The sequence below is a fragment of the Moschus berezovskii genome, chromosome 20 (assembly GCF_049115385.1).
Source record: "Moschus berezovskii isolate FMDL1 chromosome 20, NW_MosBer_1.0, whole genome shotgun sequence".
NCBI classification, from domain to species: domain Eukaryota; kingdom Metazoa; phylum Chordata; class Mammalia; order Artiodactyla; family Moschidae; genus Moschus; species Moschus berezovskii.
In genome coordinates this window covers 36269987-36293029 of record NC_142479.1, presented here as the reverse complement: position 1 = coordinate 36293029, position 23043 = coordinate 36269987, and the positions used below count along the sequence as shown (strand labels likewise).

Genomic DNA, 23043 nt, shown 5'->3' with positions numbered 1-23043 from the left:
CCGAATGCATAGCCAGCAATAAAATCTCCTTCCGGTTTCCCCTATTCTGATCTTGGGCGAGTCAAGGCAGTGGTTAGCACCCCCATTCTACAGATGAGGCAACTGAGGCCCAGAGAAGGTGAGTGATTCATCCGTCCTGGTGGATCCAAGTTGGGGGCTCTTCCATCTCTGGAGGCTGATGGACAGGGGTCTGCTAGGTTTGCTCCCCACTGGGGCCTCTAGGGTGGGAGTTACTACACCCTGAAAGCTTTCTTTCTGGAATACTGGGAGCAGCAGCTGTTGGACTTCTGGGGGTTCCTGCTTCACAGGGGACTTTGCAACAAGCGCAGTGGAGGCCAGGGTCATGCAGTCCTCCAGCTGGGAACAAGTCTGATCTTGGTGGCTGCCCACAGGCTGCCTCCTGGGCCATGGAGAATCTGGCACGGATGAAGAAATGGGGGAGCTCAGAATCACGGGACTCCCAGGATCTGCCTCAAGAGAACTCCTGCCCAGACCCCCTAGATGGAGACCCTAACTCCAGGCCAGCTCCAACCAAGCCCCACAGCTTCCCCACGGCCAAGAGCCGCAGTCGGCTCTTTGGCAAGGGTGACTCGGAGGACACATCCCTCATGGACTGTTCTTATGAGGAAGGCCAGCTGGCATCCTGCCCAGCCATCACCATCAGCCCTGTAGTCATCATTCAGAGGCCCGGGGATGGCCCCACCTGTGTCAGGTAAGCTGCATGTGAAGCCCCGTCTCCCTTTCCACCAGGAGCCTAACTGGCCCAGCTGGCTGAGATCCCAGCCGTGGAGACGCCACATGGTATTTGAGTTTATGGGCAGAAGGTTGCAGAGCTGGGGAGCCGAGGGGTCCTCCAGAGGTTGCCTGGTCCAGCATCTGTACTGACAGAAGCTACAGGACGTGTGGCCACACGTGCTGGCATGTATGCTGATTCTAGCTGTTGGCTGATCTCTGGGTCCAAGTTTTGAAGGGGCACCAGCCTCAATCATGTAGACTTCAAGTTGGAAAGCTCAAGGGCAAGACGCTTTTAAACAGAGTACAAGACCGCTCCAGTGAGCGTTCAGAAACCTCCCACCACCTCCAAGGCAGGACAGGGGCTCCCCTGGGCTGGTTGACTCCTGGGGCCCTGTGAGGATGCTCTTTCACTTAGCTGAACCCCTGTCCCCAACCCCCTCCAGGCTACCCCAGCCTCCAAGTAGGCAGAGAAATGAGTGGCCTGGGTGTTGCAGGAAGTAGTGGCTGCAGAGATTTTCTAGCTAATGCCTACAGATGGAATGGGGGTACATGTGCCCCACTATTCCCTGTTACAACATGGACTGAGGGGTGGCTTTCTTATTACATTTTTCCCCCTTTTGGTTTGCCTCGGGATCTAGTCATTCTCCCCAACCAGCTCTGAAGGTTTCAAGGCCAAGGGGAGACCAGAATATGAGACAAAGGTGTTCTCTGCTCCACAGGCAGCTGTCCCAGGACTCTGCTGCCACCGAGAACCTCAAGCTGTACGATCGCAGGAAGATCTTTGAAGCAGTCGCTCAGAATAACTGTGAGGAGCTGGAGAGCCTGCTGCTCTTCCTGCAGAAGAGCAAGAAGCATCTTATGGACAGCGAGTTCAAAGGTGGCCCCAAGGCCGTCGGGTTCCCGGGAGGCGACTCTTTGCAGCACCTGCTCTGACCCCTGCTTTGTCTTGCAGACCCAGAGACAGGGAAGACCTGTCTGCTGAAAGCCATGCTCAACCTGCACGATGGGCAGAACGACACCATCCCCCTGCTCCTGGAGATAGCCCGGCAGACGGACAGCCTGAAGGAGCTCGTCAACGCCAGCTACACAGACAGCTACTACAAGGGTGAGGTGGCCGGGGCCAGCACGGCTCTGCCCACATGCTCTCCTGGAGCAAGGGGGCACCCTCACACCCCGACAGGCCCCTGAACCCCTTACTCCCTTTCCCAGACACTGAATCAGGATCTCCTGGTCCTGGGGGTTCCCTGCCTCTCCTACCTCTGGCTTGCTGCTCATTGCTCTTTGGCAATTTTGAGTCCTTCAGCTCCTAGTCTGGTGTTCCCTGTTCCTGGGAGGCTCTACTCCGGCTCAGGGACTCCTTGGGCATCTTTAGGGGATCCTGGCTTCCTCTGTTGGGGGAATCATCCCACACATTCTGTCTAGGCCCTCCCTCAGCACCTGGCCAGCCACCCCCTCAGGACTACCAGCCCCAAGCCAAGAGCATCATCCTCCACAGGCCAGACGGCGCTGCACATAGCCATTGAGAGGCGGAACATGGCGCTGGTGACCCTGCTGGTGGAGAACGGGGCCGATGTCCAGGCTGCAGCCAACGGGGACTTCTTTAAGAAAACCAAAGGGCGACCTGGCTTCTATTTTGGTAGGGAGACCATGTGGTAGACACTTAGTATCTTGGAAGTTTGGGGTGGAGACAGAGGGAGTTGGAGGCTGGGTGGTGCAAGGGCCAAGCCAGTCTCTTTCCAGGGAGGCCCACTGTGTGCCTGTGGTTGGCTGCAGGTGAGCTGCCCCTCTCCCTGGCCGCATGCACCAACCAGCTGGGCATCGTGAAGTTCCTGCTGCAGAACTCCTGGCAGCCAGCTGACATCAGCGCCAGGGACTCAGTGGGCAACACGGTTCTGCACGCACTGGTGGAGGTGGCCGACAACACGGCTGACAACACCAAGTTCGTGACAAGCATGTACAATGAGATTCTGATCCTGGGGGCCAAAATCCACCCTACGCTGAAGCTGGAGGAGCTCACCAACAAGAAGGGGCTGACGCCGCTGGCTCTGGCTGCCCGGAGTGGGAAGATCGGGGTAGGGAGGCAGGGGTCATGCCTGAGCTGAGGATGCTGTGGGAGGGGGTCTGCCTGCCTTCTGAACTTCTGGCATCAGAAGAAGCTGCCACATCAGCCTGTGGGAGGTTAGAAGGGTGGGGGCATTAAAGTAAGTCAGAGGAATTGTGAGGTGCTGAGCAGAAGCCAGCAACCCACATATGGCCAGTCCTTTTCTCTTTCATATACTAGTATTTTTTTAACTTTTTATTTTGTATTGAAGTATAGCCAATTAGGGCTTCCCAGGTGGTGCTAGCAGTAAAGAACCTGTCTGCCAATGCAGGAAACAAGAGACAAGGGTTCGATCCCTGAGTTGGGAAGATCCCTTGGAGGAGGGCATAACCCATGCCAGTATTCCTACCTGGAGAATCCCATGGACAGAGGAACCTGGCGAGCTATAATCCATGGGGTCGAGAAGAGTCGGACATGACTGAAGCAACTGAGAACACAAGCACGCATAGCCAATTAATAAACAGTGATAGTTTCAGGTGAACAGTGAAGAGACTCGGCTGTGCATATACATGTATGCATTATCCCCCAAACTCTCCTCCCGTCCAGGCTGCCCACATGTGGCCTTTTCTGATTTTCAGCTCTGAGCATCACCAGCAAGCCATGGTGTGAGAGTGGGTTGAGCTGAGGGTGAAATGGAAAGAGAAACTGTTGGTACTTTTTCATGCAAGACAGGACTTTTAGGTGACAGGGAGTCCTGATGTGGTAGGACAGTCTTCCAGGTCTGTGGATGATGTCGGGCCATGGGAGGCTGACGATGGGGCTGGGCAGCTGGGAATTGGGGGTGGGGTGGGAGTTTCTCAGTACCAGGGGATTCTGGGAGCCGGTCCCTGCCCATACTGAGTCTCTTAGGATGAGAAGCCTGGCTTTATAACTTTGATTGTATTTATTGAATTTTCTTTATCTCCTTTTGGCTTGAGGTTTTCTAGAGGGGACCACTGGAGTCCTTCACTGAGAACTGGGGGGCCAGGTGTGATCAGGTGATAGGTCTGAGGCGTTGGGCAGCTTGATCTAGACAGCAGTTAAGAGATTGCTGAATGTGGGTGGGGACCCTCCTGGGGCTTGGGCAGGGTCTTCAATGGACTCGGAAGCAGAATTATTTTTGGAACAGAGCTAGCAGCCCAGTGGGGATACAGCCTGTGCAGGGCCTCAGGCTGGCCTCTAACAGGTTCTTGTGTCCCTGGGGCAGGTCTTGGCTTATATTCTGCAGAGGGAGATCCAGGAACCTGAGTGCAGGCACCTGTCCAGGAAGTTCACCGAGTGGGCTTACGGGCCTGTGCACTCCTCACTCTACGACCTGTCCTGTATCGACACCTGTGAGAAGAACTCGGTGCTGGAGGTGATCGCCTACAGTAGCAGCGAGACCCCTGTGAGTGGGCCGGGGCCGGGACCCAGCTTCCGGACTCACTGCAGGGAGGGCTTCTGGTCTCACTGCAACCTCAGCCCCCTCTCCAGCCCCTGGTCTGACTCTGCCTGTCCTCCCATCACCTGCTACCTGGGGCTTGTACCCTGCCTCCTCACCTCCCCATTTATTCCCACTGAATGTCTTCCTGTATCATACACTCAATACATGATAATATTACAATAAAACTTCAACATTTCAAAAGTACATAGACAAGAATCCTCCATTTATACCACATGAAAACATGTAGCTTCATTTTGTTTATATAAATGGGAACAATCATTTTTTTTTAACTTAGTTGCAGGTCTTATAGATAGTTTTATATCAGCACACATGGGTCTACTTTATTTTTAAAAAATGACTGCAAATACGGGGCTTCCCAGATGTCTCAGTGGTAAAGAAACTGCCTGCCAATACAGGAGACGTGGGTTCAATCCCTGGGTTGGGAAGATCCCTTGGAGAAGGAAAACGCAACCCATTCCAGTATTCTTGTCTGGAAAATCCATAGACTGTAGAGCCTGGTGGGCTACAGTCCATGGGGTCACAAAAAAGCTGGGTACAACTTAGCGACTAAAGAGCAGCAGCAGCACTGTTAAGTATTCCGCGATAGGGATGAGGAGCAAATATCCATAGGAGGCCTTTCGAGTTACTTCCAGTGTTTTCCGATTACATGCTGCAGGTTGTTTGGCATGGGCTTGAGAATTTTTCTATGAAGGACCCCTGGAATTGGAATTGCTAAATCAGAATGTATGTCCTCCAGAAAGATGGCATGAATGCATTTGCCTACCACCAGTAGGTACACATCTACCCAAGTAGATGCCATCTTGCCAACCTGGGTATTACCTTTTTTTTTTTCAAAACTAGTGTAAGTCCATGGAGCCCAAACAGCTATTTCACTGAGTCTTAATTCTTGTTTTCTTGATCGTTGTGAGGTTGAGACTTCTTTCATGTGTTTTCAACCATTTGTATTTCTTTGGTGGAATAGGAACATTCATTATCCTTTGCCAGCTCTTCTACTGGACTACTTGCCTCATCCTTTTAGTATGTAGAGGCTCTTGTTATAAAATGAATTGGTTCTTTCTCTACTGCACGTTTCAGATGTTTTATTTTCTCCTAGTCTCCTCAGTTCAGTTCAGTCATTCAGTCATGTCCAACTCTTTGTGACCCCATGAATCGCAGTATACCAGGCCTCCCTGTCCATCAGCAACTCCTGGAGTTCCCTAGCCTCTTACAAAATTCATTTGCATCATTTTGGTCCATCTTAGAGTCACTAGTCCAGTTATACCTCTTCTTCACTGCTTCACTGCGCAACAGGGGTTCCACAACTAGAGGGTGGACCATTCAAGGGGTCTGCTGGTCCAGACTTGTGACCCTCTGCTGCTGCTCAGGCCAAGGGTGTGGTCATTCAGAAAGTGGGTGTGAAGAGTCCCTGGGGCTGAAGGGGCCTGCAAGGAGGATCTTACTGGGAGGAGTGAGCCTCACCTCTCTTTGCTTCCCATAGAATCGCCATGACATGCTCTTGGTGGAGCCGCTGAACCGCCTCCTGCAGGACAAGTGGGACAGATTCGTCAAGCGCATCTTCTACTTCAACTTTTTCGTCTACTGCTTGTATATGATCATCTTTACCACGGTCGCCTACTACAGACCTATGGGAGGCCGGGTGCGCCTGAGGCTCAGCCCTCAAGGGGCAAGAGGGGAGGGGATGGGCATTCCTGGAAGACCCCGAGACCCCGGACCCAGGCGGGGCCCGGGGGACATGGAAGGGCGCCTGGAGGTCTTACATTCCTGTGCTCAGTCTTCCTTCTCCTGGTGGTCCCGCGCTTGCTTAGTGTTCTCAGTCCCTTCTTCGGCCTCCTGGTTCTGAAAGACTGAGCCTGTGGTAGCTGAGGTACCTGACTGTAGAGGGGGTGAACTACGTTGGAAAGGGTGTAGGAATGAGGGGGCTGGAAGCAGCTCTCCACTGGGCTGGGTGTCTTCAGGGTCGTGGGTGGTGCAAGCCCTTAGCACATTGCCAACTCTCTCTCCTGCCTGCTTCTGTTCAGTTATTCACACGTGATTCATTCCCTGGACACAGACTTTGAGCACTTCTTCTAAGCAAGACCCTGGACCATGCATCAGACCAACCTAAGATCAGAATTTTCCTGCTATCAGAAGCCACAGGCTACCTCGAGTTTCTTCACTGAGTCCTTCACTCAATATCCCAGCACTTAACTTGCTGCTTAATTATTTCCAGGGTGCCTTGCTTATAAATTTGGTTGAAAAATTCAACTTCCTAGTTAGGTGGAATCTGATTTCTATACATCTATTAAGCCATGGAATGAGTTTACTTTATTTATTTACATTTTTGGCCTCAGTGAATGCATATGAGATCTTAGTTCCCCAATCAGGGATTGGACCTTCGTTCCCTATAGTGGAAGCACAGGGTCTTAATCACTGGGCTGCCAGGGCTGAACTTAAGAGAAAAGAGAAATGTGCTAATGAAACGAGCTAGTGAACTAGTGCTTGTGAAATATGGATGGTAGGCTGAAAGGAAACCCACTCTAGAAAACTGTGACTGAAATACAAGGAAAACACACACATGCTTATGTGCGTGACTGCACTCCTTTCTCCATCTGTGGGAGAACTCGACTGTCCTGGGAGAGCAGGAGTTCACCATAGACTGTGGGAACAGCAGGAAGCACATGGCATTGTGTCTGTAAGGGTGTTTCCACCTATGCCACCACTGTCCTCCCAGCCAAGCAGAGCTCTAGACTAGGGCATCATCCAAGAGACAGCATAGTACATCAGGGATGCTCCTCTTACCATCTGGAGGTTTTCCTCTTACCACTTGGGAATCAGGTCCCATCTTCTTGCGGGTGTCCCCATAGTAATTCACTGTCTTTGTTTGGGTCTCTCCTGATGCAGACTAAGCCTCTCCAGAAGGGGCTGGGTCTAATCACAAGGCTTTGCACCTGGTAAATGTTTGTTGGATGAATGAATGAGTGAGTGAGTGGAATCATTAATCTCTTTGTCTTTTGCAGCCTCCCTTTAAGCTGAAACACACTGTAGGGGACTATTTCCGAGTCACTGGAGAGATTATTTCTGTGGCAGGTGGTATCTACTTTTTTTTCCGAGGGGTAAGCATTCCTTCCCACACTGTGAGTTTCCATTATCACCTAAACAAAACACCAAGAGACTCATTCAGCGCTCACCACCGTTTTAAAAACCTTTTTATATTGTGTTGGGGTATATCTGATTAACCATGTGAGACTTTCAGGTGGACAGCGAAGAGATTCAGCCATACATATACCTGTATCCATTCTCCCCCAAACTCCCCTCCCACCCAGGCTGCCGCATAACATTGAGCAGAGTTCCCTGTGCTATACAGTAGGTCCCTGTTGGTTATCCATTTTAAATATAGCAGTGGCTCACCCACGTTTTAATTCATCAACCATGTAATGGCCCTGCTTGAGAAACTTAGAGATGCATAGGTTAAGATGAGAACCCTCAGGCGTTCACAGCTGGGGAGGGGGTACTGGTTTGCCCAGTGTGTCCCCCTGCAGACCTAGGTCAGTCACACTTGAAGACAGGCAGTCAGGGCTGTCCACTGAACGTAACATTTGATTACAGAGGTAGACTGGAAGTCTATTAAGAGACAGGATTGTGACTGGTAGCTGTTTAATTAATTGAAACAGTCCATTAAAGCTCAGAATAATGAAATATGTAGATACTGGAACCATTTTATTATTTATTTTTAAAAGACCCCCATTTTTTTGGCCATGCCATGTGGTTTGCAGGATCTTAGTTCCCCGACCGGGGATCAAACCTGTGGCCCCTGCAGTGGAAGCATAAAGTCCTAACCACTGTACCACCAGGGAAGTCCCTGGAATCAGTTTAACTAAAATCCCCAAACATGCATATTCCTTGGCCATCCTTCTAATACATGTGGGACCACTGTTTCATGCACAAAGGATTCTGAATGCAGAATTTGAGATTATCATGATTTTTTCCCCTTAATCTTTCTGATCTAAGCCACACCCTGTTTTTTAGTAACTCATCTTTAAGGAGTCTTTCCTAATCATTGGACTCTGTCTTCACAGCAACAACCGTTTTTGTTTTCACACTAATGGTTTATATTATCGTAAAGTACGAAACTGCAGTAGCAAGTGCAGTGGGCGAAAAAGCATTCCTGGCAAACAGGATTAACCCCTGGGGGTCACGGAGCGTGTGAGTGTCCTGGAGAGGAGCATTCACCATGTGCATCAGGCAAAATGTTTTCAGAGAGTGAAGAGCACTGGTTTATCCAATGAGTTAGTTCAGTGGAGGCTGCTTAAAGAACTTTTACTTTAATTCAAACTTAGTTAGAAAAAGCACATATTAGAAAGGAGGGATATTGTAAAATAATTTGCCTCCAATAAAAAATAATTACCTAAAAAAAAAAAAAAATAGAAAGGAGGGAAAAAAAATCGCCCAATCCCATCATTCAAGCATAGCGATAGATACTATTTTGGTGGTTTTCCTTCTCATCTTTACTTCTAGATACAGTTGTAATTTCACTCTATTTAAAAAAAAATTCTCCTGACCAAGTCATACAACATTACCCCATTAGTCTGACCCAGGCTGTTCCACTGTCTTCATTATCTTCGCTTTGCTGCATTTCCATGGCACATCATGGTGCTGTTTAGAAAACATTCTAGTTGCTCGGCGTTTAACCTTTCCTGAGATCTTATTCTCTGTTTACCTGCAGATTCAGTATTTCCTGCAAAGGCGGCCGTCACTGAAGACCTTGTTTGTGGACAGCTACAGTGAGATGCTTTTGTAAGTGATACTGACTCTTATGCCTCTGTAGCAGACAGCATCTTTTGGCCATGAGACCTGGGATGACAGCAGTCAGCTCATTCTCTCACATACACTGGGCCTGGAACTTAGTAGGGCTTCACAAACATGTTGAATGAATGATGGAAAGCACCCAGTAAACCTTTGCTGGGTGAGTGAATACTGAGGGTCCACTCTGTGCCAGGTGTGTTCAGGTACTAGGGAATGACCTAGTTCCCCAGGCTCCTGTGGTCTACAGTCAGAGTTAGATGTACCCTTGTTCCTTTTTCCCATCCTTTTATCCATCCATCTGGGAAGGGACCACTGAGCAAACCCTGTCATGGGATTGCCCAGATGTCCTCTCAGCCTGTCCAGGCCTCTGATGGGCAGCCCCCACCAGACTGAGGAGCAGAAAGGCCACCTTCCCTGGCTCTACCTGTGGTTTTTTGGGAGCGCACAGCCTGTTCTTCTCACGGGCCTAGGCCTCCTAGATTCTCAGTGGTCCGTGAGGCTATTGTTCCCAGGAACTGGGTAGGGAGGTTGTTGGAGCTAAAGCCCTGTTTTTTAGCCTGTTTTCATTGTTGGTTTTAGATTCCTTTTCTTTTTTTCCTAATTGCTCCTCCCATGAAATCTCTTACCACAGATATACTGTATATCTGTTTATGTACTGTATTTATTTATTTTAAAAATTATTTATTTACTGTTGGTTGCGCTGGGTCCTGCTGCGTTCAGGCTTTCTCTAGTTGCAGCGAGCAGGGGCTCCTCTCTGGTTGTGGTGCCGGGCTTCTCATTGCAGTGATCTCTCTTGTGGCAGAGCACAGGCTCTAGGCGCGTGGGATTCAGTAGTTGCAGCACACGCGCTTAGCTGCCCCGTGGCATCTGGGATCTAGTTCCCTGACCAGTGATCGAATCCCCGAGCCTGCACTGGCAGGTGGATTCTTACCCTCTGGACCACCAGGGAAGTACTCTCTTTATATCTGTGCATTGTGTGTAAAGAGAATAAGATTTTGCACATCCACCCCTCCTCCTATCCCCCCACCAGCACCCGGAACTGATTTTTGCCTCTTTGGGACAATATTGCTCCCACTAAGACTCATGCACTAAAGGAGGTCGGATGGCCATCCCCTTTCCCACCTCCCCTTGTGGCCTTTGAGGGGAGGTCCTGGCATCTTGGGGCTTCGCAGGTGGCACTAGTAGTAAAGAACCTACTTGCCAATGCAGGAGACGTAAGACACACAGGTTTGATCCCTGGATTGGGAAGAGCCCCTGGAGGAGGGCGTGGCAACCCAGTCCAGTATTCTTGCCTGGAGAATCCCCACGGACAGAACAGTCTGGTGGGCTACAGAGCTGAATGTGTTCTCAAAGAGCTGAACACGACTGAAGGGACTTAACATGCATGCACGCCGGGCATCTGGGGTCTTGTCTGTGAGGGTGCCTGTGGACAGGGCCTGCTGTCCCTCCTCCTCAGCTTCATGCAGTCGCTATTCATGCTGGCGACCGTGGTGTTGTACTTCTGCCACTGCAAGGAGTACGTGGCCTCCATGGTGTTCTCCCTGGCCATGGGCTGGACCAACATGCTCTATTACACCCGCGGCTTCCAGCAGATGGGCATCTACGCCGTCATGATTGAGAAGGTGGGTGCGGGTACCCCAGGGCTCCTCCACAGAGCCTGACTACCTCCTGGGAGTGTGGGACCCAGCCCCACAAACTCCATCCATCCTCTCTGTGTTGTCTGGGAAGGTCCTGCTTTAAGACCCATTTTCCCAGAGAATTCCCCAACAATCAGGCAATCTGGCCTGGACCTAGGGTTGGGGTGCCCTTGAAATTTGACACCCCCCACCTGCCAGGCTCCCTCTCCCACCAGAAAAAGGCCAACATGGGGCACTATGAAAAGTCCCTCACAACTCCTGAGCTGAAAACCACCGAACCAAACCTAGCTGTGTGTCCTCTGATTTCACTTGGGCTCAAGAAAGACCCCCAGGCTGACACAGCCCTAGTACTTGCCTTGGCCCCTCCTGGGCCTGGAGGAGGGTCTGACAAGCCCACTCTCTCCTGCAGATGATCCTCAGAGACCTGTGTCGCTTCATGTTTGTTTACCTCGTGTTCCTGTTCGGGTTTTCCACAGGTAATGGGTGTGATCAGGGCTGGTGGGAGGCTGGGGCTCCCACTGACCTCGGCTTCCTGAGGACTCTGCAGGGTTGCGTGGGGAGAGGCCCGCTGGGGTGTGTGTCTGCAGGTGACAGAGCAGATGGACAAGGAGCACACTGAAATAATAGTAGTAGGAGAACCTGGAAATGGATTCATAAAAGGTTTTAGGTCATTTTAGAGGTACACAGTGCTGCTTGCCTGTGGCATAGTTGCATTTTGACTCAAAAAAATTTTTTTAATTGATTTATTTTAATTGGAGGAGAATTACTTTGCAGTATTGTGATGGTTTTTGCCGTATATCAGCATGAATTGGCCATACTTGTGTCCCCGCCCTCCTGAGCCTCCTGCCCCACCCTAGGCACAAGATATTTATATTCTTTGCCCAGAGTCCCTACTTGTTTTACCACATTTAAAAACTCACTTTCTCTTCCCACTGCATGCACACACACACACCACACACACACGCATAGTGTGTGCTTAGTTGCTCAGTCGTGTCTGACTTTGCGACCCGGTGGACTGTAGCCCACCAGGCTCCTCGGTTCATGGGGATTCTTCAGGCAAGAATACTGGAGTGGGTTGCCATGCCCTCTTCCAGATAATCTTTCCAACCCAGGGATTGAACCCAGGTGTCCTGCATCGCAGGCAGATTTTTTACCATCTGAGCCACCAGGAAAGCCCAAGAATAATGAACTGGGTAGCCTATCCTGTCTCCAGGGGATCTTCCCAACCCAGGAATCAAACCGGGGTCTCCTGCATTGCAGGCAGATACATGCTACACCATACTTATAAAAAAAATACAGAATTGCAGATAGGATCAGTCCTTTACCACTAAATACTTCAGTGTGTATTTCCTGAAAACAAGAACATTCTCTTACATAAACACAGCATAATGATCAAAATCAGGAAATACTGGACTATTAGCTAATCTTCCAGCCTTCTTCAAATTTCACTAATTGTCCTAATAATGTCTTTTATAGAAAGGAAAATCCCAGATAACACATTACATTCACTTGTCAAGCCTGTTTAGTCTCCTTCAGTCTGGAGCAGTTTTCTCAATCTTTCCTTCTCTTTTGTGACCTTCACATTTTTATTGAGTAAAGGGCAGTTTTTTTAGTGTCTCTTGGTTTGGGTATGGCTGATGTTCCTTCACAGTTAGATTCAGGTGTGCATTTTTGGTCAAAATATTGAGGAAAGAATGTGCGTTTTCCTTATATCAGGTATCCCATGATGTCTGTCTGTCCCTTTCTAGCGATGCTAACTTTGTGGTTTTTTAAATCAATTCATTTATTTTTGGCTGTGCTGGGTCTTCGCTGTTGCACACAGGCTGTCTCTAGTTGTAAGTAGCAGATTATGACAAACTGATAGTTCTGAAGAAGGGAGTACCTTTTTTTTTTTTCCTTTAAATTCACACAAAGATGCCACATGGCCAAGCCAGAGTTCCTGCTATGGACCCATCCTGGGGCAGTGGGTGTGCGGGTTGGGGACCCTGGCGTCTTAGGCTTCCATCCGGCCACATGTTCCCTGTGCCCTCCAGCGGTGGTGACACTGATTGAGGATGGAAAGAACGACTCTGTGTCGGCTGAGTCGTCTCCACACAGGTGGCGAGGGCCTGGCTGCCGGTCGGCCGACAGCTCCTACAACAGCCTGTACTCCACGTGTCTGGAGCTCTTCAAGTTCACCATCGGCATGGGGGACCTGGAGTTCACCGAGAACTATGACTTCAAGGCTGTCTTCATCATCCTGTTGCTGGCCTACGTGATTCTCACGTACATCCTCCTGCTCAACATGCTGATCGCCCTCATGGGTGAGACGGTCAACAAGATAGCTCAAGAGAGCAAGAACATCTGGAAGCTGCAGGTGGGTTGCAGCACCAGGGGGTCAGCTGCTCTGGCTGCTGCTCAACACAGCTGGGTGCACCGGGAACTCTTTGGGGAGGGGGCAGACAGCCCAGCCAGACCTGGGGCTCAGGCAGCAGCCTCCCCCTCAGTTGTCTCCCCTCTGGCTCCCCCCACAGGGGTGCCTGCCCAGGGTCACCAGCAGGTGTTCGTAGACTCCGTGTCTACTGTGGGCTGGGCAGTCCCTTGGGAGGAGGAGACAGAGGGTTCAGCCCCATGGGGTGCCTGTCGCAGAGGATCTCGGTCTTGACTGGGCACCAGAAGCCAGACTCTGGGAGCAGCTAAGATGGGATGGGCCCTGAGAGCTGTATTTTTTTTTTACTGTGCCGGGTCTTAGTTGATGCATGTGGCATGCAGGCTGTTAGTTGCAGCATGTGGGATCTAGTTCCCTGACCAGATATTGAACCTGGACCACCTGGACCACCTGCATTGAAGTGCAGAGTCTTAGCCACTGGACCACTAAGGAAGTCCCCTGACAAGTGCATTTTTGAGCTACCTAGTCCACCTCCGCCTTCCCAACTAATAATAAAAGCATCATTCCTACTAAGTAGCATGGGCTCTACACCAGGTACTGTTCTGAGTGTCTTACTTACAGGCTGACTTTAACCTTATACCACTGCTACCAAGAGGGCACTCTCACTATTCCTGATTTTGGCACTGGTTTCCCAGGTGGTGCCGTGGTAAAGAATCTGCCTGCCAGTGCAGGAGATGGAGGAGATGTGGGTTCGATCCCTGGGTCGGGCAGATCCCCTGGAGAAGGGAATGGCAACCCCCTCCAGCATTCTTGCCTGGAGAATCCCATAGACAGAAGAACCTGGCGGGCTACAGTCCATGGGGGTCGCAAAAAAGGGTCAGGAACGACTTAGTGACTAAACAACACCACAACAGAGGCACAGAGAAGTTAGCTATCTGTCTCCAAGGCAACCAGGAAGTAGCCCAGCCAGGACTCAGGCCTGGAAAGTCTCACCCTGGAGGCTCTGCTCTCAATTGCTACATTATGTTGCCCCTTCTTGAGCTCCTCGGGGGAAGTGCCTGGGGCCGGCTGTGCCTGTGCAGGTCTGAGCTCCATCCACGGAGTGTACATCTGCCGGGCTGTGAAGACCAAGCCTGGTGCAGAGGGTACTGGACGTCCATCCTGGAGGTCCAGGGACAGGAGAGACCCTGAGGACGCTGATCTTGGCAGGCGGCACTGGCAGCCAGGGTGGCCCCTGGATGAGCCCTCCACCCTCTGCCTTTCGTGTCTCCTTCCTGCAGAGAGCCATCACCATCCTAGACACAGAGAAGAGCTTCCTCAAGTGTATGAGGAAGGCCTTTCGCTCAGGCAAGCTGTTGCAGGTGGGGTACACGCCCGATGGCAGGGACGACTGCAGGTGGTGTTTCAGGTAATTTCCGAGGCAAGGGTCACAGCTTGGGGAGCTCGGGGGCTCAGCTATGGACACAGGGACCCACCCAGAGCCAGCTGTAGGTACAGGGGGCCATTCTGGGGCTTAGCATGAACCTGGGGGAACCGCCTAGAGTCACCTGTGGGAACAGAAGCATTTCTTAGGGTCTCTTGGGACCAGTCATGACCGTAGGGGACTCTCCCAAGGCCAGCTGTAAGTACAGGGGCTCCCCTGGGGTTGGCTGTGGGTACGGGGTACCCATCACAGATCCCAGACTGTGGGACCCAGATGTGAAATACTGGAAAACAAGGTGTCCAGAAGGGGTCACCTAGTCATCAGAGTCAGAACTAGGAATCCAGTCTTTAAAGTCCCTGGGCCCCAAGGTGTAGTCAGAGGACACACCTTCAGAGGTGGTGTCCAAAAGGCAGGTCCCCTCCTCCCTAGAATTCCCTGGGAGTTCAAGTGGCTGGGACTCTGTGTTCTCACTGCCGTGGACCCACATTTGATCCCTAGTCAGGAAATTAAGATCCCGTAAGCTGCTTGGTGTGGCAGGCTTCCCAGGTGGCGCTAGAGGTAAAGAACCTGCCTGCCAAGGCAGGAAACAGCAGAGAGGCGGGTTTGACCCCTGGGTTGGGAGGATCTCCCGGAGGAGGGTGTGGCAACCAGCTCCAGTGTTCTTGCCTGGAGAATCCTCATGGACGGAGGAGCCTGGGTGGGCTACAGTCCATGGGGTCAAGAAGAGTCGGCCATGACTGAGAAGACTTAGCGTGGATGCACTTGGCAAAAATAAACGCAAAAGGCAGGCCCCTGCGGGCCCTCCTCTTACCAGCTGTGTCTCCCCGTCCTGGTCTCCGGGGGCGCTGGGACTGCGGGGCTGTGGCCCGCCAGCTCCCTGCTGCCCCATCTCCTCCCCCTGCAGGGTGGACGAGGTGAACTGGACCACTTGGAACACCAACGTGGGCATCATCAACGAAGACCCGGGCAACTGCGAGGGCATCAAGCGCACCCTGAGCTTCTCCCTGCGATCAACCCGAGGTGAGGCGCGAGGGGAGGCGGGGCAGGTGAAGCCTGCGGGTCCCCCACCTCCTGGAGCAGCCTTGGGGGTCAGCCACCCGCACACTCAGTCACAGGGGCTCACGCATGCCCGCACAGCCCACAGCTCCACGGCCCGTGCCTGCTGGCTCTGCCAGGGCCCCTGGTCATCTGTGCCCCAGAGGAAGCTGTCAGCCCACATCACGCCTCCTGTGGGCTGCCCTGTCTGCTCCCTCCTGATTCTCACACCAAGCGTCTGCACTCAGCAACACGAGGCTTCCGGCAGAGCCAGGGACTCTCACCTGGCTCACACGCAGGCAGGCGGAGGAGGGAAGAGTGGGAGCAGAGGAGCCCTGTGGAAATCCACTACCGGAAACCAGCCCTTCAAGCCGTTATCGGGAAACATTTTAAGAGCAGACATGAAATAAAAGGCCCAGGGGAAGATACTCACCTAAAAGTGAGGCAAACCGAGTCTCTTATATTGAACACATTTTGAGTTATAATTACAACCCTGCACTAATTCTTTTAGTTTTTTTTTTTAATTGTGGTAAAATATATATAACATGAAATTTGCCATTTTAACCATTTTTTTTTTCAAAGCGTACAGTTTGATGGTATTAATTATATACACGATGTTGGGTAAGCGTCACCCTTATCTATTTCCAAAACATTTTAAAGATTCCAAACAGACATTCTGTACCATTCAGCAGTTAATCCCATTTCCCCCTCCTCCCAGTTGCTAGTAACCTCTAACCTACTTTCTGTCTCCAGGAATTTTCCTATTCTGAGTACTTCATATAAGAGGAATTACACAACGCTTGTCCTTTTGTGTCTGACTCAATAGTGCTCCACTGTATGTATATACTGTATTTTATTTATCCATTCATCTGTTCATGACATTTGAATTGTTTCCATCTTTTTCACTGGTGTGAATAATGCTGTGAAGCTAGTGCACGAGATTCTTTCTGATTCTCTGCTTTCCAGTCTTCGGGATGGTAGTGGAATCGCGGGATGTATGTTAATTTTATGCTTAACTTTTGAGGAACTGCCAGACTGTTTTCCAAAGGGGTTGAGTCATTTTACCTTCCCACCAGCAATGTACGAGCGTTCCACATCCTCACCTACAACTTATTTCCTGTTTTTGTTTTGATTATAGCCATCCTAACATGTATGAAGTAGTATCTCACTGATTTGCATTTCCATAATGACTAATGATTTTGAGCATCTTTTCATGTGCTTATTTGCCATTTATAGATATTCCTTCTTTGTATCTGCCAAATGTAATTATTTATCAGATATATAATTTTCCAATATCTTTTCTATGCTGTGAATTGCCCTTTGATGTACGAAAGTTTTTATTTTGATGAAGCCCAATTTATCTATATTTAAAAATCAATTAACTGGAGGATAATTGCTTTACAACATTGTATTAAGTTCTGCCGTACAACCATGTGAATCAGCTATCAGTATACATACCAATTTATCTAGTATTTTCTTTGGTTACTTGTTCTTTTGGTGTCATGTCCAAGAAATAACTGTCAAATCCAGTCCAATGTCAGGAAGATTGTTCCCTCTGGTTTGTTTTTTCTTTTAGAGTTCTCTAATTTTAGCTCCCTACCATTTTTTCTATATCTTTTCTTTTTTAAAAATTTTTTATTTTTAATTGGAGGATAATTGCTTTCCAGCGTGGTGTTGATTTGTGCCGTGCAATACCACCAATCAGCCATAAGTATACATATATTCTCTCCCTCTTGAGCCTCCTTCCTACCACTCCCTACCATTTTTAAGTTGCCTTTTTCTTGAGTCAGCATGTTCTTGGTTTCTGAAAACCTTGGGCTGTTTCCCAGAGTTCTGACTGTGTTGGTTCTAAAGTTTCTGCCTTTAAAAAAATGTTTCTGTGGCAGCATGCATGTTTGAAGGTGTCTACTTTGCCATTTTGCTGATGTGGCTAATTTTGTCTTTATTGTTGCTAATTCTTAAATGAACAAAGAATGAATCAAATGTTGATAGTTTTTTTTTTCTTTTTTTGGTTCATTGGGGGAAAGGCATGACTTTTCAGGCAAACTTGCCTGATAGCATGATACTGCACGCTTTAGATTTGCTATTGCTTCATAGGGAAGCTCATTTTTTTCTATTTTACAAACTTTAAAAAAATGTCCTTTATTGAGATGCAATTTGCATCCAATAAAATGCACACATTTTACATACGCTTTGATAAATTTTGACGATTCCCTGGAGGAAGAAATGGCAACCCACTCCAGTATTCTTGCCTCGGAAATCCCATGGACATAGGAGCCTGGTGGGCTACAGTCCATGGGGTCGCAAAGAATTGGACAGGACATAGCAGTTAAACCACCACCACACATTCAGGCAACCACTACCTCACTCAAGATCCAGACTGTTTCCATCACCCTGGAAAGGCCCTCATGCCCCTTTGGGGTCAATTCCACCCTCCTCATCCCATATAACTATCTAATTTCTATCTCTATAGATTAGTTTTACATCAGCTTTTGTTTACCTGAAAATGTTAATTCCCTCTTCATGTTCGAAGGATATTTTCCCAGATGCAGAATTCTAGGTTAATAGGTTTTTGTTGCTTTTTAATTGCATATCTTAATTTAATTTTTTAAAAATTATTTTTTGGCTGTACCACAGGGCGTATGGGATCTTAGTTTCTCAACCAGGGATTGAACCCATACCCCCTGCAGCGGAAGCCCAGAGTCTTAACAACTGCACCTCCAGGGAAGTCCCCTTTTGTTGTTGGTTTTAATTTCAGTACTTAAACTATGATTCTCTGCTGTCTTCTGGCCTCTGTTGTTTCTGATGAAAAATCACCCGTAATTTGCATTGCTGTTCTCCTGTCTGTGCTGTCTCCTCTCACTCCCTCAACTGTTTTCAAAGTATTCTCTTCGTCTTTGGTTTTCAGCAGTTTGACTAAAATGTGCTCAGGTGTGCTTTTCTTTGGTTTTATCGTGCTTGCAGTTTGTTGAGATTCTTGGATCTGTACATCAATATGTTTCATCAAATTTTGGAGACTATATACACTTTGCTTTATTTTCCCTATGTTCTTGTTTTACAGGCACGTTGGACCATTTGATATTGTCCTGTGGGCTTCTGAAGCTTTGTTCATTTCCCCTCAAACTTGATAATTTCTACTAATCTGTCTCCAAGTTCATTGACCCTTTCCTTAGTCATCTCCAAACTGCTATTAAGCCCACCCAGTGAATAGACTATTTGGTTCTGGAATTTTTATTTGACTCTTTTAAAAAACAGTTTTCACTTCTCTCCTGAGATTCCTTAGCTCTTCCTTCATTAAGATTATGTTTTCCTGGGACTTGACTCCATTCTGCCAATGCAAGAAACATGGGCTTGATCTCTGGTTAGGAACTAGGATCCCAAATGTTGCCTGGTGTGACCAAAAAAAAAGAGATTGCTTTCATTTGGTTCTTTGAATGTATTTATAATAGCTGCTTTTAATTCTCCACCTACTAAATCTGCTAAATCCGACATTTGGGCCATCTTGGGGTTAGTTTCTATTGACTGGTTTTTTCTTGACTGTGAGTCACATTTCCCTGTTTCTTGTATGTCTAGTAACTTTTAATTGTATACTGGGCATTGTAATAATAATAATATGTTTTAGAGACTTTCGATTGAATTTTCATTCTTGCTGGCGGTTCAGTTACTGATGAATCACTTTGAACTTGTGTATGCTTAGTGTTAACATTTAATTATGGTAGATCTGTGGAAATGTCAAGGTGTTTACCAATCCCATCAAATTTGAGGGACTCAAAATCCAGACTCTTTCCTCTGTGGATCTTGTCAGTGCTTGACTTTAGGTTTTTTAAGGTGGGTCTCTCTCTCTCTCTTTTTTTTGTTCTTGGCTGAGCTTCTGGGCGGGTAGGATCTTAGTTCCCTGATCAGGGATCAAAGCCATGCCCCCTGCATTGGAAGCATGGAGTCTTAACCACTAGACCTCCAGGGAAGTTAGGGTGGGTCTCGAGTAGACCTTATTCTAGTGTGCATAGAGTAAGTAGGGCTTTTCTGGCATTTTAGCTTGATCCTCAGAGTAGAAAAAGGGTATAAGGAGGCCTGTCCCCTGGTTGGACTGGATCTCCAATATCGCTCAGTACTGCTCAGATTCTGATGTTTCTGTCCCACTTTCAACCCCACAACAGCCCTCTCTGATAAGATTGTGCAAGTATGCTAACTCTGAGCCGAGGACTTGAGGGGAACCCCATCCCAAAGACTTCTGGACCTCCACCCCCACAGCTCCCTTCTTCCTCTCCTCCTGCACCCTGTCCCAGGGATTCTAGCTGCTTTGGCTGCTCAGAACTCTGCCCTCTTCTTCCTTAGCTCAGAGGCACTTCCACACTCTGCTGAGACTCCAACTCACGGCACTACAGTCTGAGAACTAGTCCCTAAAGAGTACTTTAGGGCGATCACAGGGCTCACCTTGTGAATGTCACTTCTCAGCAATTTCAGCTTCTCAGTCTGCGGTTTTACGCCTGAAGACATTTGCTACATGTATTCTGTCCCGTTTTACAGTTGTTTTACGGCAGGATGGCTGGCCATCAGAGCTAGAAGTGGAAATCTATTTTATTAAGAGGCTTACTTTTGGAAAACTACTCAAGGGCTTCATAGGTTTTCCCAAGGGCCTCCTTCAGGCCTCTATAGTTCCCCATGCCCACCCTGAGTTTCATTAGAAGCATTCCCTGTGTCATGTCAGAGTACTTACCGATGCTCTCTTTTTCAATTGTTAACTGGTCCAGTTTCACTACAGAGCCATTCAGAGATGGCTTTGCATGTGATATGACATTGCTCTTATTGATTTCATGAAACTATGCACCTTTGACAAGATTTGCTGCTTCACTTTGCAGTTGTGTTTGCATGACACTGTTGACTGTTTACAACATTGCTCTTTCACTGTGCTATTAATAAGGCCATTGACCCAGTGGCAGAGATACACACACGATTCATGTTACTTGGGGTGCGGCTTGGAGATGGTTAGAGGTTCCCTGGTTTCACATGTATGATTAATTAGGAAGCATTTCCTGAAGACTTTGCTTTCCTAATCAACTTTGTAACAGTGGAAACTCCCGTAATGAGTAGTGAGATCATTTAATAATGAGGAACTCTCCCCACCCACTTAGCCCATGTGATTGGGAAGGGGTGGGGGAACGCATCAGAGAAAGGGCAGGGGAGATAGTGGTCAGTGGCTGAGCCAGGGAGGGCATGTGAGGGGGTCTTGGCATCAAGACTGAGGGAAGTGGGTGCTGGGAGCCCAATGCCTTCTTTGAGGGCCCAGGAACTGGAGCTGGGCCAAGCAGTCTCTGAGGTTGTGTATCCCCAACCAGCCAGACAGACAGGAAGGAGATGGTGTCTTAGTGAGCACTTGGCCTGTCTCCCCATGGAGCCCCCCTGCTTCTATGCCTTCCCTAAAACCTCCTCCAGCCATCTACTTGGCTTGGGGAGCAGGCCAGTGTCAGCCTGCGGGCCCAGGGGAAACCCAGGACCTGAAGAATTCAGCTGGGCCCAGTTTCCCATGTTCCTGATGCCTTTGAGACGTGGCCAGGACAGGACACCAGCGGAGGGGAATGAACTGTGGCCTGAGGGCAGAAGGTGTGATTTAGGTTTTCTAGAGAGATCAGACCCGAGAGGGCCAGCCAGAGGGCTTGGCTGACCAGGGCTCTGGCAAGTGGGAGGAAAACTTGTACAGCTGTCCCTCTCGGCTGTCACTTCTCTGAGGGTCACCCTGGGGATGGGGGGAGCGGCTGGAGATCCCAATGAGGGTGACAATGGGGGCTTCCTCAGGGCCTTCCTGGGATTTCAGGCCACACATGAGAGTCCACGTCAAGGCCCAGTGTCCTTGTGGTTCCCTTGTTATTGTTCCCAATCCGCTGCGCTCTGGTGGGGTCTCGGCCCCAGATCCTGATTCTCTGGCTCGTGTTCATCCCCCTGCAGCTGATCTGGTGTGGAGCCGCTCCAGGGGCAGCCCCAGTGCCTCTCTCCCTCCCACGTGGGCAGGGAAGAAACAGAGGCTGAAAGTAGCAAGCCCTGGACTCTCCTGGGGCCACAAGCAAGTCAGGGTGGAGTTGAGGAGGGGAATTTAGGAGCTGCCTCAGCAGATGAGGCTCCTGGAGCAGCTAAGGGAAGAGGAAACAGCTCCCATCCCTGTGTCTCAGAAGCACTGAGGTGCCTACACCCCACTTTATCTGGAGGTGGTAATGCCAAACAACTCTTTGGTATCATTTTGCTGCCTCCAAGGCAGTATTAGGCTTCCCTGGTGGCTCAGCGGTAAAGAATCCACCTGCAATGCAGGAGATGCAGGTTCCATCCCTGGGTCGGGAAGATCCCCTGGAGAAGGAAATGGCAACCCACTCCAGTATTTTTGCCTGGGAAATCCCATGGACAGAGGAGCCTCGCGGGCTACAGTCCACGGGGTCGTAAAGAGTCAGATATGACCAAAGCGACTAAACAACAACGAAGGCAGTAATAGTGTTTCATCATTGTTCAGTTGCAGGGAGGAACTGGAAGAACTTTGCCCTGGTTCCCCTCTTAAGAGATGCAAGTACTCGAGAAAGGCACCCTGCCCAGCCTGAAGAAGTTCACCTGAGGCACTTCACAGGGTCCCTCAAGCCCGAAGATGCTGAGATCATCAAAGCTTCTGCTGCTTTAGGGGAGAAGTAAGGGGCTGCACAGGGTGCTCCCCACCCTGTGGGCCTTGGGTACCCCACTGCCGCTGGTGATGGGCGTGTAGGGGCCTCTAGGGATGTCTCAGCAGCCTGGCCCCACCAATGTCGCCTCCCAGCCTTTACTGGACTGCATGGGACAAGCTGTGGGAGGTGTTGCTGGATGCCCAGGAAAAGTCATCCAACCTTCGTGTTGCTGGATGCCCAGGAAGAGTCATCCAACCTTTGCTGTCCCCAACTGCATCTCCTAAGACAAAAGGATCTCGCTTTCTGGGGTTTACTGACTTTATCAAACATGCAAATGAGAAGTCTCCACATGCACGTATGCAATGCCCCTTTGATTTTCTATTCCTAGGAGTGAAAGGCAGCGAAGCCCAGGGAAACACCTTTGAGAACAAAATGCTTCCTTTGAGAACAAAATGCTTCCTTTGAGATAAAATGCCGAAGCGCCTGTCTGTATCATGCTCAGTATCTCCCCTGTCCAGAGTGGCCTGGGATGGTGACGGTTGCTCAGTTGGAGAAGGTGGGGGAACCTGGCCCCCTTCCCAGCTCTGCAAGAATCAGGTGTTTCTGGAGTGACTTCCTCCTTATATGTGATACATCATAGTTCCAAAAATATTAGCTCTGCTGCTGTTCAAATAAAGGTACGGGACCATGTCCCAAAACCATGTGGCAAGAATTTTTAAAAATAATCTTCCATCTGTAGTGGCCATAGTCCCTGCTTGTTTGCAGTGGTACCTATTTCCATCTCCACTCAACTTGCCATCCATCAAATAAATACATAAATAAACCTATATGTCATATCAAGTGTGAACTTCGTGTCAGTCATTGGGCCAATGTAGCTCTTTGGTTCCATGTGGTCTGTGTG

At 49.3% G+C, this 23043-nt stretch overlaps 1 protein-coding gene across 2 annotated transcripts; it reads left to right on the top strand.

Annotated features, from left to right (window-relative positions):
• The first annotated feature begins 301 nt into the window (after positions 1-301).
• TRPV1 (transient receptor potential cation channel subfamily V member 1) lies at positions 302-22173 on the top strand. 2 transcript variants are annotated; one of them, XM_088828453.1, is made up of 16 exons: positions 302-712; positions 1455-1612; positions 1688-1840; positions 2231-2371; positions 2509-2807; positions 4023-4202; positions 5737-5895; positions 7256-7351; positions 8962-9032; positions 10498-10663; positions 11088-11154; positions 12712-13034; positions 14327-14454; positions 15374-15489; positions 15804-15863; positions 21998-22173. In XM_088828453.1, the coding sequence occupies exons 1-16, from the start codon at positions 408-410 to the stop codon at positions 22171-22173; spliced, it is 2598 nt and encodes an 865-aa protein (XP_088684579.1). In that variant the 5' UTR covers positions 302-407. The 2 variants fall into 2 exon arrangements, with proteins under 2 accessions (XP_088684579.1, XP_055252244.2); XM_055396269.2 differs by lacking the exon at positions 15804-15863 and having other exon boundaries at positions 408-712; positions 22001-22173.
• The last annotated feature ends 870 nt before the right edge of the window (positions 22174-23043 follow it).